The sequence below is a fragment of the Lissotriton vulgaris genome, chromosome 6 (genome assembly GCF_964263255.1).
Source record: "Lissotriton vulgaris chromosome 6, aLisVul1.2, whole genome shotgun sequence".
In the NCBI taxonomy this organism is placed as follows: Eukaryota; Metazoa; Chordata; class Amphibia; order Caudata; family Salamandridae; genus Lissotriton; species Lissotriton vulgaris.
In genome coordinates this window covers 485,365,695-485,381,731 of record NC_141694.1, presented here as the reverse complement: position 1 = coordinate 485,381,731, position 16,037 = coordinate 485,365,695, and the positions used below count along the sequence as shown (strand labels likewise).

The window sequence follows — 16,037 nt, the reverse complement described above, 5'->3', positions numbered from 1 at the left end:
TAATGTTTACCCCTACACTATGCAACGCTTTCCCTACTGTTGCACTCACTGGAGTGGGAATTGTCATTTTTACTCTCCGGCTATCCATCCAACGCTTTCCCTAATGTTGCACTCACTGGAGTGGGAATAGTAAATTTTACCCCTACACTATGCAACGCTTTCCCTACTGTTGCACTCACTGGAGTCGGAACAGTAATTTTTACCCCTACGCTATTCAACACTTTCCCTACTGTTGCACTCTCTGGAGTGGGAATAGTAATTTTTACCCCTACACTATGCAACGCTTTCCCTACTGTTGCACTCACTGGAGTGGGAATTGTCATTTTTACTCTCCTGCTATCCATCCAATGCTTTCCCTACTGTTGCACTCACTGGAGTGGGAATAGTAAATTTAACCCTCCCACTATCTAACGCTTTCCCTACTGTTGCACTCACTGGAGTGGGAATAGTAATTTTTACCCCTACGCTATCCAACGCTTTCCTTACTGTTGCACTCTCTGGAGTGGGAATAGTAATTTTTACCCCTACGCTATCCAATGCTTTCCCTACTGTTGCACTCAATGGAGTGGGAATCGTATTTTTTTACCCTCCCGCTATCCAACGCTTTCCCTACTGTTACACTCACTGGAGTGGGAACAGTAATTTTTACCCTCCCGCTATCCAACATTTTCCCTACTGTTGCACTCACTGGAGTGGGAATAGTAAATTTTACCCCCCCCCCCCCGGTATCCTACGCTAGAAATATTGAATATTTTTTATTAATGTTAAATTAATATATATATGTATTAAAAAATATAAATGCATGTTTTTTTAACTTACATTAAATATGTATTACTTTTAAGGCTATTTAAGCATTTTTAAGTATGTTTTAGTTAATTATATTTATTAGTCCATTTATTTTACATTACTTTTAAGACATTTAAAACATTCGATATTTTGACTAACTATATTATTTCCAACAATATTTTGGATTCGATATTTTTGTACTTACCTGTTTGTAGATATGAATTCGAAATTCTGCCATTCTATATCATGTCCTCAATATTTTGGCAGGTCAATATTTTGCTCCTCGATATTCTGTCAGGGATCCACAAAGAACACATGCTGGCTTATGGCAAAAGCTCACTAGTTTCCTACACAACATGGCCACCGGCCAAATGGTCAAACAACAACAATCAGCAAGGAGGCATGGACAACAAAGAACACATGCAGGCCTATGGCAAAACGCACACTGGCTGACTACACAAAATAGCCACTGGCCACATGGTCAAACAACAACAATCAGCAAGGGGGCATGGAAAACAAAGAACATGTGCAGGCCCATGGTCACTGACTATACAAAAGAGCCCTTTGCCACATGGCATGGGGAACAAAAACACATGGTGGCCTATGTCTAACTCACTCAGGCACTGGCCAGACAAAGGAGGCATGGTAACACTGCAGAAAAGAGCATTAATTCAGCAATGCCAAAAACGAAAAATAACTGAGCTATAAACAACACACATTCTCCAAAGGCATCAAATATAGGTTAACCCTCCTATACACATTTTTCAGAAAAAAATGCACTGCCCCCAAAAAACACATTTTGCATTGATATCCAATCTCACCCATGACCTAGATGTTTCCATTCATCAGACAATACAGAAACAGTTGTTTCATGAACCCATGACTAGTACTGGGCCTACTGGCTGAGTGGCCCATTGGCAGACCAGGTCAAATAGTAAAATATATGAGTATTGCAAATTTATTAGAACAAAATGGAGAAAATGTACCAAACCCTGCAACATTTTTCCTTTACAAAAGAAGAAAAAAAGGCAAAAAAATATCTAGGCCCCTACTGAAACTGCAGGCCACCCACCTCAATGAATTTTTAAAATTGAATGAAAGTACAAATAAATCCTGATGCATGCCCTCTATAGAACAAACAACACCCTTAGAAAGCAGTTTGTGGACTTTCTTGTGATGTCACAAAAACAAAGGCCTTGATATTCACTGGAATATATGCAGCAAACAAGTAGAGTGATCCTTTCAAATTCAAATGAAAAGTGGCCATTAAATGGACAAAGCACTGGGAGGAGCAAGCTGGACATGAAGTTGGAGTATCTGTGGCACTTCCTCCTGTTTGAAAAAAAAAGTAACATTTAAAAAAGGCTCCTCAGGTTAAAAAATAACATGAAAGGTTCATTGGAGAAGAACATTAACTCAAAAATGTATTTTATTTAGCGGCTTCTCCAGGAGAGAATCTGCTCGAGATACTGTCCTGTACCAAGCATAGCCTCAGGGTCATACTGTTGCTCAGAGGGGTCCGCCTCTCGACAGCCCAAGTCTGGTAATATATATTTATACACAGACTTTAGGATGGTCAAGCAGGGGAAGGAAAGGGTGGGGAACGCAGGGAGGGAGACCTGTGAATGTAGGGAGAGAGAGAACTGTAATACACTCTTGGATAAACGAAATAGCTATTTCGATCAATAATAGAGGTGATAACCACCAATGTAACTACCTGTAAAAGAAAAAAGAAGTAACCGTGTAACAGGGGAGGTGAGCGGGTGATCTTGATTTCTCAACACCAATACTGCAAAGGAGGAAACAAGTAAGAATGTAAGCACCTCCTTCATTAGGGAAGCTCAATATACCCCCAGAGATAATACTACGCAGCAGACCTACCCTCTTCATCAGGTTGGGACGAGCCAACAAAAGTAGAAGCTTCTGGAATCCATTCACCTACCACTGACCACCCCTGTTAAATGAAAAAAAAGATTTGCCACTGCTGATTATATCTATTTTGTGTTATTCCTTGAATTGAGTAAACATCAATGTACCATCAAAGTAAATACAAGGGTTGTACTCCAAAATAATTGTTTTTAAAACTTCAAACAATATGAGCCAATAAGCACCCCTTTTCGCAAGCAGGACTGCACGAAATGTTATGGTTGCAGCTCAAACAAGTAGGAGATGCAGTAGCACTTTGAGAGTTGCCATCACTCTCCATTTACCCCATGACTGTCTGATAAGTAATGCCACTAGATACTCTTCCCAGATTGCGTCACAGAAACGGACTCTACAACATGGAGGACCAAGAATGTTTAATCTCGCAAAAGAAATACAAGATAGAATGTGGAGCAATAAGGCACTCTCTACATAACAGCTGTGCAAAATCACTTACTCCTTGGCATGAGTCCTTCGAGAAACCGGACTCGCCAACAAAGGGGAATAATCATTGTTCAAATCAAATAAACCAAAGTTCAGCGTGCATCTAAGTATGAACGGACCTTACTTTATAAATCATCCAGCACCCTTACTGGACCAGGAAAATTCCGCCAAATGTCAGAGAAGCTAATAAACTACAGCTCCGTCTGCAGTCTTTCTGGCTATATCTGGGTTTCCTGATGTCGCGCTCTACGGTGCATCTGACGTCTCCAACTCAAATTCTGCTGGGAAATGAACTTCCCGTCTTGTCCGAGCAGCCGTACCCGCGCTGCTTCAGCCTATCAGTGTACGCATCCGATGCGTTCTAACAGATGCCGCCGTGGCTGCTTGGGCTCCGTCGCACTCGCCAATAGCACAAAAAAGGTGCCAGAAGTCACCCGCACGGCTGGAAATGTGCTACCAGCTGACAAATCTCGCTGGCACTCGTGAGTGGCCAGCAAATGTCATGAGCACCCAGCAAGTCACGCCGAGCTCGCCAGCATGCGCAAAAACAAGACTCGAGCGCACCAATCGAAAACAAATTGGGGCAGAAGGCAGAATTTCTTGGAAACTCCGCGTTCTCCGCATAGCACAGAGTTCCCAAATTCCGTAAACTCTGCGAGCGGACCAGAATTTTACACCAGGCCTAGTGGAAGCCAAGTTAGTGTTTCTTTAATTTGCAGGCAGAGGCATGGTGAATCCCTCGCTTTAGCATCTACAATAGGAGGCTTTATAGGCCTCTTATCTAAAACTTTGCAAATAAGCGATCATAATTAACTAAAAGGAAGGAAGAAAAGTTGGTTGCTAGAAAAGGGAGAGATGGGTGTACGAGTGGACAAGTGGATACGTCAGACAGTGAAACGATGGATTGATGAGTGGGTGTAAATATGGGTGGATCAAAGGATGTATGAATGAATGGACAAAAGGATGGATGAGTGGGTATAAGGATGGATTGATGGGTAAGTGAAAGGATGGTAAGTGAAAGGATGGGTGAGTGAAATAATGGATGGGTGAGTGGGTGAAAGGATGGGTGCACGAAAGGATAATCTGTGTAAGGATGGATGAGTTGGTGAAAAGATAGGTGGATGAATGGGTGAGAGGATGGGGGGGTGAATGAGTGGATGGAATGGCTAATAGACGGAATGGTGAAAGATTTGAATGATGGGTGTAAGAATGATAGAATGACAGAATGCAAAGGTGAATTGGTGGCTATTAGCAGGTAGAAGAAGGGTGAAACAATGAAACAATGATGGAAAGATGCTTGGATGGAAGTGACAAGGGAGCTCTTCTAGGGAGGTTTGGGCTCCCATGCATTGCATGCTTGGTGCCATCAGAGATTTGGTTGAAAGTGGCGGACATTTACATTTTCTGGCTACTCCCTTGCCTGTAGGCACTCTTTCACCTCTAATCTGCTACTAACGTCTACCCACGGAGAGTCTGATATCCACATATTTTTAATTTCCCAAGGACAGACAGGAGGTAATGATATGTTTGGCTTCATAGTGCACAAGGTTTTGAAAGTGACCTGTAAGGGGCATGAGTACAGTATGCTTTGAGCTTAAGCTAGAAAAATCCTTATGGGCTTGGCTTAGAGTTCGGTAGTTGGGTTACTCCAGCACAAACATGATGGATATCCTACCCACCTTATTACAAGTGCCATAGGATACAATGCACGTTTGAAGGCGGACGAGATATCCGTCACATTTGTTATGTATTAACCTGTCAACTGAACTCTAAATGAGGCCTGATGTCTCATGAACGCTTCAGTGGTAGGGACTTTTCAGCACTAAGCTTTCCTTCTTAGAAGGCAGCCAAGCAATTTTTATATGTGATGTTTTAAATTTTCATGAAATTAAATGAAAGAACATGTACATTCGGAAAAAGAGATTTCATTGTGCTCTTATCACTTAGGCGGGAGAGGAGCCCAGCCATTAGTTTTAGGTAAATTCACTGTCGTATATGTTCTGTGGTCTTCCAAGACATTCAGGGGCATAGTTACAAAAAAATGAGGTGTTATGCCAAATTTAGCAACACCACACTCCAACATTTTTGAAACACAGGGATGCGCAGTATTTTCAAAAATACGACACACGCCTGCATTTCCCCTAGAGCTGGCACTAAAAGAGCTGCCTAGCGCCAATGCAGGCACCCTTGCACCTTGTTGCAAGCATGCCTGTGCTTGCAGGGGCAATTATTAATGTGCAGGAAGGGACAACTTCCTGCACATAAACAATTAATAATGGGGATTTGCTCTTTCTATGTGTGCTACAGAATGCAGCACACTTAGAAGGAGCAAAAAACGAGGAGAAATTAAAGTTTATCCTTGTATCACCATTCTAAGACCAGGTATTACTTGGCCTTGGATTTTGGGGCTGCCCCAGCCTTTTAAATCTGGGGCAGCGTCAAAATGCACTGGGTGCTGCGGTAGAAATCCCACAGCAACACCCATTGCCTGCTCCTTTGCAGCAGCAGACTGCTGCTGAAAGGGGCATATTCACAAGGTGACGTTAAGTGGCCTAGCGCCACCTTGTAAATATGGGGAATGGCGCTATGCCACTGGTGTGTCAGAAAAAGTGACGCTCCTGTGGCGTTAGGGGCTTGTAAATATGCCCCTCGTTATGCTGTACTATGCTTTCGCACAAGCTATCTCTGCATTACTGGAGCTGTCCCTTGTAATAAGCTAAAGGACTTCATCCATTAGTTTGACTTATTGTTATACCACAGATTTCCAAGATGTATTATTCCCCCTGCTTCATTGCGAGTCAACATGCGTGCAACCATCACTCCCTCATATGCACAACACCGCCACCACGTTATTCAAACACAGTGGAGATTGTCTGAAACAACAAGGAAGGGGTCTGGACTAAATAACAAACTAAAATAAAAGGGCACAATAATAAAGTAAATAAATGGCACGCCTCCCTGTTGAAATAAAAGACCTTACAGTACTTCTCAACTCCAAGTTGTAGATATGTTTTGAATTGCTTGCTTTTCTCAAATATTATATTGTTTCGATTCATAAAACCTACCAGAGGGATCTCTGTTGGGTACTCTTTTCTCAGTCTTAAATGGCTATTTCAACCTTCAACTGGCTTACCTATTCCTTGCAAAACCTAAGCCTATATTGCTTAGTTATATGTGAACTAAATCCTTCTCTGATTGACCAGTTAACCCCTCTCTCTAAATGACACCGTGGATTGGGGTGACTCTACTTGAATTACATGACGCTGGCTGGACTTCCCTTGTGTGCCCATGTCTGCATACATTAAGATCTCCTCAATAAAAAATAGAACCAAATTCCCTAAAGATTCGCTCACAAATGTACCCTTTTTGCTGTATACGTAATAATGTACCTCCATAAAATATGGCGGAGAATATTATTCAGCAACCCAGTTTTTTGGTAATATAATACTCTCAGCCTCTAACCTTTTGTTTCATAGACAACAAAACTCATTGGTGAGACATGATATCCTTATATTATATAACAGGGGCACCTATTTATAATGTGATAGGAACGACCACCAGAGCTTCTGGTACTTTTCATTATCACCTCCCTGTGTAGTTGATGAATTTGTTCCACATCTTCAACTGGTCTTCTTAAAATTGTAAATCTTTCTTAAGTCTAATGACTAAGTGACCCATTAAGAAGACTGATAGGTATGGGAGGCAGAATAAACATGTTATTGCTTTCAGGATCAACATTCTGAAGTCTCTTTTTTCCCAACATGTACATTTGCCCTCATGCTACTTCTGACCTCAGCAGTGAAGTTCAAAATTAACATTATACATCTCGATTTGTTTGAAACTTGTATGACACTTAACAATAGGGTAAGCATTGAAAGAGTACAGGGGAGCATTCGAACATAAAGGCAATACAATTTCGCAACACTTATTCTAAGTCTAAATAATTATAAGTAGATATTGTAATAAAAAGAAGTCACAGTTACATTAAAGTTACATTTGGCAGCTCCTCCAAGGGCTTATCACAGGCCCCTGCAGCACAGTGCGACGCCAACCCTCCTGAGGGCCCCCAACCCTTAAGGGGGCCCCATTCAGCCCAAGGCCCATGGATATTTGTGAGATATGGGAGACTCTGGGCCTTCCTCATAAACTGCAGAGAGAGACCCATCATTTTGTGTTACATCACTTAGCCCCTCCCATAGTTTGGGAGCACATACTGAATTGCTTAACATTTCTAACTATTGTTAAGTAAAGTAGCACCTTTAAAGAAATTGAGCAAACAAGAGAGGGAAAGAGAGAGAGGCAAAAGTGAGCATTTTCCATGCACTGGGCCTTTTTCCGTGATCATGCACCACTCTCTCCTTCCCTCATTTCTGACTGCAGTTTTATGCTGCTCCTCAAACTAGTAATGCTCCATTAACCTCACAGAGAGCAGCATGTAAAAACGGTAATCTAGAAAATGCTGTTTATCTTTTGGGGTTTGTATCTGATTATCATTCGGTTTATCTTCGTGCAGCCATAATCTCACATAACCCACAATTATGTTATGTTTCTTCTCTCCCTCTGCAGATGCGAACAACTCGAAAGGTGTCCGTTTGGCCAGTAGGGCTGGTGGGTGGACGTCGCTACGAACGCCCGGTGGTGGAAAATGGAAAAGTTGTTGGCTGGTATACAGGCTGGAGAGCGGATAGACCTTTTGCTGTTGATATGGCAGGTAAGTGTGAAAACTCAGTTTAGGTCTGACCTGATGTCGTAGTCTGATATGACTAATTTTACCTAGGACCTGATTATGACTTTGGTGTAGTGGGTAACCACTGTTACATAAACAAAAGCAATCCTACTCACAGTGGAAAGGGAAAGTGTCTACCACAGGTGTGGGGACACTCAGTGTTTTGTAAAATACCCCTCACACACCAACAGGCCCCTTGGTGTCATGCTTCATCATAGGGGTCTTCGCACCCCTCTAACGGGATGCGGCGTGCTGCGACCTACGACTACGTGGGAGCACTGAAAGTTGGACTATGTGTGGTGTGTGTGGTGGAAGTGGTAGGGGTATTTAAATGTGAGTGGTGGGATATAGTGAAGATTTAAAAAGTACCTGGCTCATGGGTGTATAGGAAAAAACTTTATTCACAACCCCGGGCTGGTACTGTTAAAAGAAGTGCAGTGTGAGGTAATTATCTGTCGTGACTATGGACAGTACCTCTGGTGTGCGTCGACATGTTTCGGAGCATATGCTCCTTCTTCAGGATGGGGGCACAACTTCCCCACCTTACTCACGTATCTCTATAGTTTGTGTAAATAACCAAAAGTGCAGGACTATTTACAGTGTCTTAAAAGTAAATAAAGGCTATAATGTGCCTACAGCGGTTTTTGACCATGCATTTGCATGACCTAAAAAGAGCAAAAAGGAAAATGAATATGGTTACCCTAAATAGGGTGGCTCATACAGGTGCAGTCACCTGGAAAAACAAATGGCACATTGGCCCTGTAAAGGAAAATGACAGACAGGACACACAACATAGATAACACACATAAAGTTATTTGAAACATTTTGGTCATACTCATTGTAAAAAGGTGTCTTGCTTCATGAGCATTCAAGAACGTCTGGGGTTGATTGCTAATTTTGCAATCTAGAAGAATAAAGGATCGTTTTCAGTATTTTGTACTCACTTTTTGGATGGGAAATGGTGTTTTTGTTTACCCAATACTCACAGACTCGGGACGAGTTTGCCTCCGTGCTACCCCACACGCTGCTCCGCTGGTAGTGACTGTGGATGCACGCCGTGTGGTTTTTATGCTAAGATTCCCTAATTGGTTTTGCAGTCATAGGCTAATTGTTGGATGCACCTGATGCCCATACATGGATAATCCGTCCATTTAATGGTTAGTAGACACACCTTATATGGTATGTCCGGTGAAGCAAAACCAGCGTAAACACTTGGACTGGGTGCGGTGGAGGTGGCCAGAGGCGCGCATGCGCAAAAGTTCTATGACGTGCGCAAGTGTGTGGCAAGTGGCCTTTCCAGCGTGTTGATCTCTTAAAGGCGCATGCGCGATTGGGAACCGTCTGTGCCTGGAGGCGCATGCGCGGATATTCGTTCTGATGCGCATAAGTATGGGATTATTATAGCGACGCTAGTTATAGTGCAACGCGAGTTGTGGATTATGGCAGCAATGTACTAGAGAGACCCTTATCTTAATTCACAAATTGACGATGTGTGAACTGCCATTAAGGTCATGTTGGTAAAAAACGTTGCAATAAGCCAATAGAGGGTCCTAAGATCTAGACCCGAATTACAATAGGGGGCATTTTGGTAAGCTGGACAGCTTAGTTACTGTAGGGGGCATTTTGGTTAGCTGGACAGCTGAATTACTGTAGGGGGCATTTTTGGTTAGCTGGACAGCTGACCCCAAGGGACATCATCGTTCAGACCATGGGTGTGTGTGCCCAGGCGGAACACCCATCGTTGACGCACACCAGAGGTACTGTCCATAGTCACGACAGATAATTACCTCACACTGCACTTCTTTTAACAGTACCAGCCTGGGGTTGTGAATAAAGTTTTTTCCTATACTTCATCCCTCCCGTTTTTCGTCGACCAGCGAGGCTATTCCCGCTATCTTGGGTCCGGAGCTGCACCATCCTGCAGTCCACGTATCCGTCTACGCGTAAAGAGATCATCACGCTAACGGAACTACCTCTCTTCTTCGATCGGCTACTACAATGACTCATGTTTTATAAACGGTAGAACAGCACTATCTTGCTGCCGGAATTTGGACATTTATTGCAAGCCCATTTACTGCTCGTGGCTTTTTTAACTTGCAAATACATCTAGAAATCATTGTGAACTACAATTGGAATACCTGGGAATCGTTTACTTAAAGTGATGGCTACTAGTTGGACGCCATTATGAAGCCCAATAGTTGGATACAATAACCTGCAGTATCTGAGCTATCAGCATAATAGGTACTAGCCCCATCAAGTGGTTTTGCATTCCTCTATCTTTTTATCAACTCTAAGGAAGTTATCATCGATTTACCTTCATCCATACGAAGCAATACATTCAGTATAGTTTCACCAACGACTCCTGAAGAAGGCAGTGTCCCTACTGCCGAAACGCGCGTCGAGTCTTTTATACTAAATTCCCATTATTTGCACTATTACTATGATGTATTTGGTTTTTATTGAATATGTTTGATGTATGTGGTCAATAAGTGTTTATGTCATAATTTTATTGTATCATATAGTTTGACCTATGTGCTTGAGTCTCTATATGATTTTTAATTTAATTAATAAAACGAATTTCGTAGTGCGCCTTGCATCGCAAAATGCAATGCAGTGCGAGCTACGAAATTCGTTTTATTAATTAAATTGTTTACTTACCTGCAATTATCCATATGCCGGTTTTTAGCAACCTCCACCCTGCCCCTCCCCCTCCCCACCCTCCTGCCCCACCGTAACTCCCTCCACGAGCCGTCGCTGGCCCCCAGGCACAGACGCTTCCCAATCGCGCATTCGCCTTTAAGAGATCAACACGCTGGAAAGGCCACTTGCCACACACTTGCGCACGTCATAGAACTTTTGCGCATGCGTGCCTCTGGCCACCTCCACCGCACCCAGGCCAAGTGTTTACGCTGCTTTTGCTTCACCGGACATACCATATAAATTGTGTCTACTAACCATTAAGTGGACGGATTATCCATGTATGGGCATCAGGCGCATCCGACAATTAGCCTATGACTGCAAAACCAATTAGGGAATCTTAGCATAAAAACCACACGGCGTGCATCCACAGTCACTACCAGCGGAGCAGCGTGTGGGGTAGCACGGAGACAAACTCGTCCCGAGTCTGTGAGTATTGGGTAAACAAAAACACCATTTCCCATCCAAAAAGTGAGTACAAAATACTGAAAACGATCCTTTATTCTTCTAGATTGCAAAATTAGCAATCAACCCCAGACGTTCTTGAATGCTCATGAAGCAAGACAACTTTTTACAATGAGTATGACCAAAATGTTTCAAATAACTTTATGTGTGTTATCTATGTTGTGTGTCCTGTCTGTCATTTTCCTTTACAGGGCCAATGTGCCATTTGGTGTTCCAGGTGACAGCACCTGTATGAGCCACCCTATTTAGGGTAACCATATTCATTTTCCTTTTTGCTCTTTTTAGGTCATGCAAATGCATGGTCAAAAACCGCTGTAGGCACATTATAGCCTTTATTTAGTATTAAGACACTGTAAATAGTCGTTACACAAACTATAGAGATACGTGAGTAAGGTGGGGAAGTTGTGCCCCCGTCCTGAAGAAGGAGCTCCGAAACATGTCGACGCACACCAGAGGTACTGTCCATAGTCACAACAGATAATTACCTCACACTGCACTTCTTTTAACAGTACCAGCCTGGGGTTGTGAATGAAGTTTTTTCCTATACACCCACGAGCCAGGTACTTTTTAATTCTTCACTATATCCCACCACTCACATTTAAATACCCCTACCACTTCCACCACACACACCACACATAGTCCAACTTTCAGTGCTCCCACATAGTCGTAGGTCGCAGCACGCCGCATCCTGTTAGAGGGGTGCGAAGACCCCTATGATGAAGCATGACACCAAGGGGCCTGTTGGGGTGTGAGGGGTATTTTACAAAACACTGAGTGTTCCCATACCTGTGGTAGACACTTTCCCTTTCCACTGTGAGTAGGATTCCTTTTGTGTATGTAACAGTGCCCGTGGAGTAAGAATCCTACCTCTGTACTCTACCTCCCTCCTGATGTTTTTTTGTAGTGGGTAACCACACCTGTGCCCGCCCCCACACCGCCAAAGTCAACCGCCACCCTACAGTTTACGAGTCTTTTCATGGTCTGGCAAGCATGTAGCACGGCGTTCCTGCGGCGGTCTAGTTCAAAGGCTCATATGTGAGCCGTTGAACTGCCGCATCAAAGCAAGTTCCTGAATGTCGTGCAGTCCATACCATGCAGGAACTGAGGTGCATGCACACAGTGGGGCACACAATGTGCCCCCCTGCTCGCACCCCCATGCACTGAAGCACCAGGGGACCCTGTAGCGCCCATTACTTTCCTGACAGCCACACTCATGGCGGGATCACCACCATGAAAAGTGCGGCGGTCAGGAAAATTGTAACATGCTTGGCAGTCCCTCAGCAGCACGGCCAGCATATTGCTGCCCCACACCGCCACTCCACCACCAAGGGATCACAGATCCCCGGTGGTAAAGGTGTTCCTATGGCAGTCCAAATGTTGTAGTCGTAATATGGTGGTTGGACCACTGGTGCGGCCACCACCCACCTTCACAGCGGGTTTGGTAGTCCTATGGACCACCAAACCCGTATTTAGGCCTCAATTCTTCAAAATGTATAAGGAGTAGCCTTTAAGTTCCTCACAAAGAAATATTTCACTGTAACCTCATGGAATTGGCTGGTTGATATAATTGGCTGTTTGATGCATCATTCTGCCTCCTATGAAATGCTTCCATTGAAATGTAGGAGGGACTACATTCCTTCTCACAATCACTTCACACATTAAATTATGTATCCATAGACAATCAGTATGCAGAGAACAATCTTTTTTGTTTTTACACTGCTCTTGCTTTTTTAATGCTTTAGTCGTTAACATAAAATGCAAGAAGAGACCTTGTGCTTTAGCCAAAGCGTGTTGTGAGTGTATTCAAATTTAATCTGGTTGCTTAATTTAATTATTTGTTGCTTTTTATTTTTTTATAAATTCTTTTTCTTTGCATTTTCTCATAACTTATACACCCATAACATAAAGTGCAGTGAATTATTTTATAGCGGGTCTACTGTTCCGTTCAGAATACCATTACATTACCACAATTTGAGCACACCATCACTTTTCCTGGAGCAAAAGAAAATGCAAATCCTCAGCCACGCCGAGGAGTAATATACAGCAATATACATTTCAGGGACATCATTTTACATCACATTCCTGAGGCCCCCCTCACCACGCAAATATGTTACAATCGGTTTTGCTTCACAGTTCGTCTGCAATCCTAGGGTTGAGCCAAGTCACATAGGGTTCCCAGATATCCCTTGGGCGAGACCTGGTCGGCAAAAGTTCCCAATAGTTTGTCAGCTGTGCCCTGCAATATGTCACACTCGTGACCCACTCCTTCATCATTGAAGGTAGGGCTGCCCCCCAGTGTATAGCCACCTGTCTTTTAGCCATTAAAAGTAACATTTCCGGTAATTTACGTAGTTTAGGTGGCACTGTCTCAACAATTCCAAACAGGGATATCAATGGTGTGCAGGGTAGGTCCAGCCCAGTAATAAATTTTATGGGGCCTAGTATGTTAATCCAAAAGTTTGCTATTGTTCTACACTGCCATGCTAAATGTAAGAAGGTAGCCCGGGGGGCACCACATCGCCAACAGCAGTCATCTGTGCGTAGCCCCATCTTATATATTTGTATGGGCGTGCGATCGAGGCAGTGGAGATATTTAAAGTGTACGAGCCGGAGACGGTAATTGGGCATTGCTCCAACTGTCCACAACTTAGGTCCCATTGCTCATCCGTGAGCCCGTCCCCCAGATCCTCCTTTCAGGCCCTACGAGAGGTCGGAAATGCCTTCTAGGTGCGGTTGTATATACGAGAAATGAGTTTCCACACTGATTCCACTACCAACAAGTTTTCGGGTCTGGAAAAGTAGGAAATTTGCTCCTGCAGGACGAATTGAGCTGATAGTACAGTAGCATATCCAGCGCTGAGGGTGTTGTGGGGCCGCACATTTGATGCAGTGTGAGAAAAGTATCCCCAGGGTAGAGATCGCCACCTGTCTGGATGTTGTGAATAGACGAGCAGTCTTGTGCCTTGGGTTCCATGAGTGGGGGGGATCAACGGATTGTTTGGAAGTGGCATGGATAGGGCGTAGTGTACATCCAAATGCGCTCTTTTGCGAAGACCCTCCCAGACCCACCACATAACTTGTACTGTGTCAATCTCATCGCGGGGGTGCTTATATGGGTGGAATAGTGCTGTGGACAATGGGAGAGGTGCCGCCCTATCTATTTCAATTGCTACCTGTGGCTGAAAAGGTGTGGGGTGCACCCAGAAATGTAAAGATTGTGCCCGTGCACTATATGCATAGAGGACAAAGTCTGGAGCGCCATTCCCCCCTGCGCTTGGGGTAGTGTCAGGATATCCTTGGCTGTTCCCCAGCCCACACCAGTTCAATCATAAGTGACCTGATGTGATTAAAGAAATGCACCATGAGTGGCAAAGGGATATTATCAAAGAGGTACAGTAGTTTCGGCAGAATAATCACCTTAGCCACCGCTATGCGGCCGGCCAGGGAGAGGTGAAGTGTCTTCCATCTGTTTACACTTTCATCAATCCAGGCCACCACCCTGCCATAATTGGCTGTCCATAGTACCTGCAGGTCACTACAGAACCATATGCCCAGGCATCGGATCAGGCCAGATAACCTGACTAATGGATAGTCTGTTGCGAAAGCCTGGGTGACGGGTGTAAGGGCAAGATCACAGATTTATTCCAATTAATATTCACTCTGGAGAGTCCACCATTTCACACAACCTCGTGTGTCATGGGTGACAAGTCATCTTTGGGGTTCACCGTATATAGAATTATAATGTTCGCATACATCGACACGGTGAGGGCCCTGGTTGTGAATCCAATCCCTCTATTGGTATGGTGCTGATGTAAGCGAGCCACTAATGGTTCTGTCGCAATCGCAAACAATAATGGCGCCCCGTGTGAGAACTATCGACTTCGAAATTGGTCCATTTACCCTCAACCGCGCAGTGGGCCTTGTGTAAAGAAGTTGGATTTGCTGAATATCGAACGCCTAAGTGGCGTCCAGAAGCACCGCAATCGCGGATACATGTGGAGCGAGGTAGTGAGCCGCCCAAAGAGGGTTCTAAGATTGTGTGAGGTCGAACGACCCGGCACAATACCAGATTGATCTGGCCTGACTATCAATAGTAACAGTGGCTGAAGCCTGGTAGCCAGCAGTTTGGCAAAAATCTTTGCATCTAGATTCATTAGTGAAAGTGGGCGATAAGAATCGCATTGTTGGGGATCCTTGTCTGGTTTTAAAAGAGTAATTATGATAGCCTTTTGCATTGATCCAGGTGTTGCGGGAATTCCGTTCTCCTACAGAACTGTGCATAGAGACCTGGAACCTTGGTGAATTAGGATCGCACAAAACTCACCTCAGTACCCAAAATCCCCTTACCGAGCTAGCTACAGTGTCTCATTGGTCATAACAAAATCCCAATGCTTAGACAGACCAGAACATTAACTTAGATTACCTCAGGTATCGTGGAACACATGAACACTCTTTCGTTATATAATCATTGCAAACCAGGACATGGAGTAAATGAGGACACGTGCATGTTTGAAATATTTATTTACTAATGCATGGTTCTCAAACGCAGTATCTTGTACAATACTAGCAAACATATTATAAGCAACAAAGTTATCAGCATAGTTATTAGTCCATAAAAGGCGAATGGTGACAGCATACTAAGATGCTGAAATGAATAGGAATTAACAACGCCTAATTCACACCCTCCCTATTTAGCATAGTATTTTATATCTATGAAGGTCTCATTTGGGTTTTAGCAGGGCGGGCCCATACCTCAAAATCTCAGTGGCAGAGGATCACATCATCTTCCACCAGCTCTCTGCATGCGAAGCACCATCAAGTGTGTTACGTGTGTGTTCAGCACAACAATATAAACCCCGCCTAGAGCCAGATTTTGGCAGCAGCATGTGTGTTATGTCTATGGAGGTGCGAAGATCAGACCTCACAACAACATCGTGTCGAGTTATCCTTGCAGCCTTCAGCACTCACTGTGCAGACAGTGTACCGAGCAAAACTG

General features: G+C 43.8%; 1 protein-coding gene across 1 annotated transcript in view; it reads left to right on the top strand.

Moving 5' to 3' along the window:
- Positions 1–16,037, top strand: part of B3GAT2 (beta-1,3-glucuronyltransferase 2) — a 375,259-nt gene that overhangs the window by 248,387 nt on the left and 110,835 nt on the right. The window contains exon 2 of the mRNA XM_086926472.1: positions 7,720–7,864. Within this exon, the coding sequence (XP_086782598.1) occupies positions 7,720–7,864 (145 nt within the window). The remainder of the gene's footprint in view (positions 1–7,719; positions 7,865–16,037) is intronic.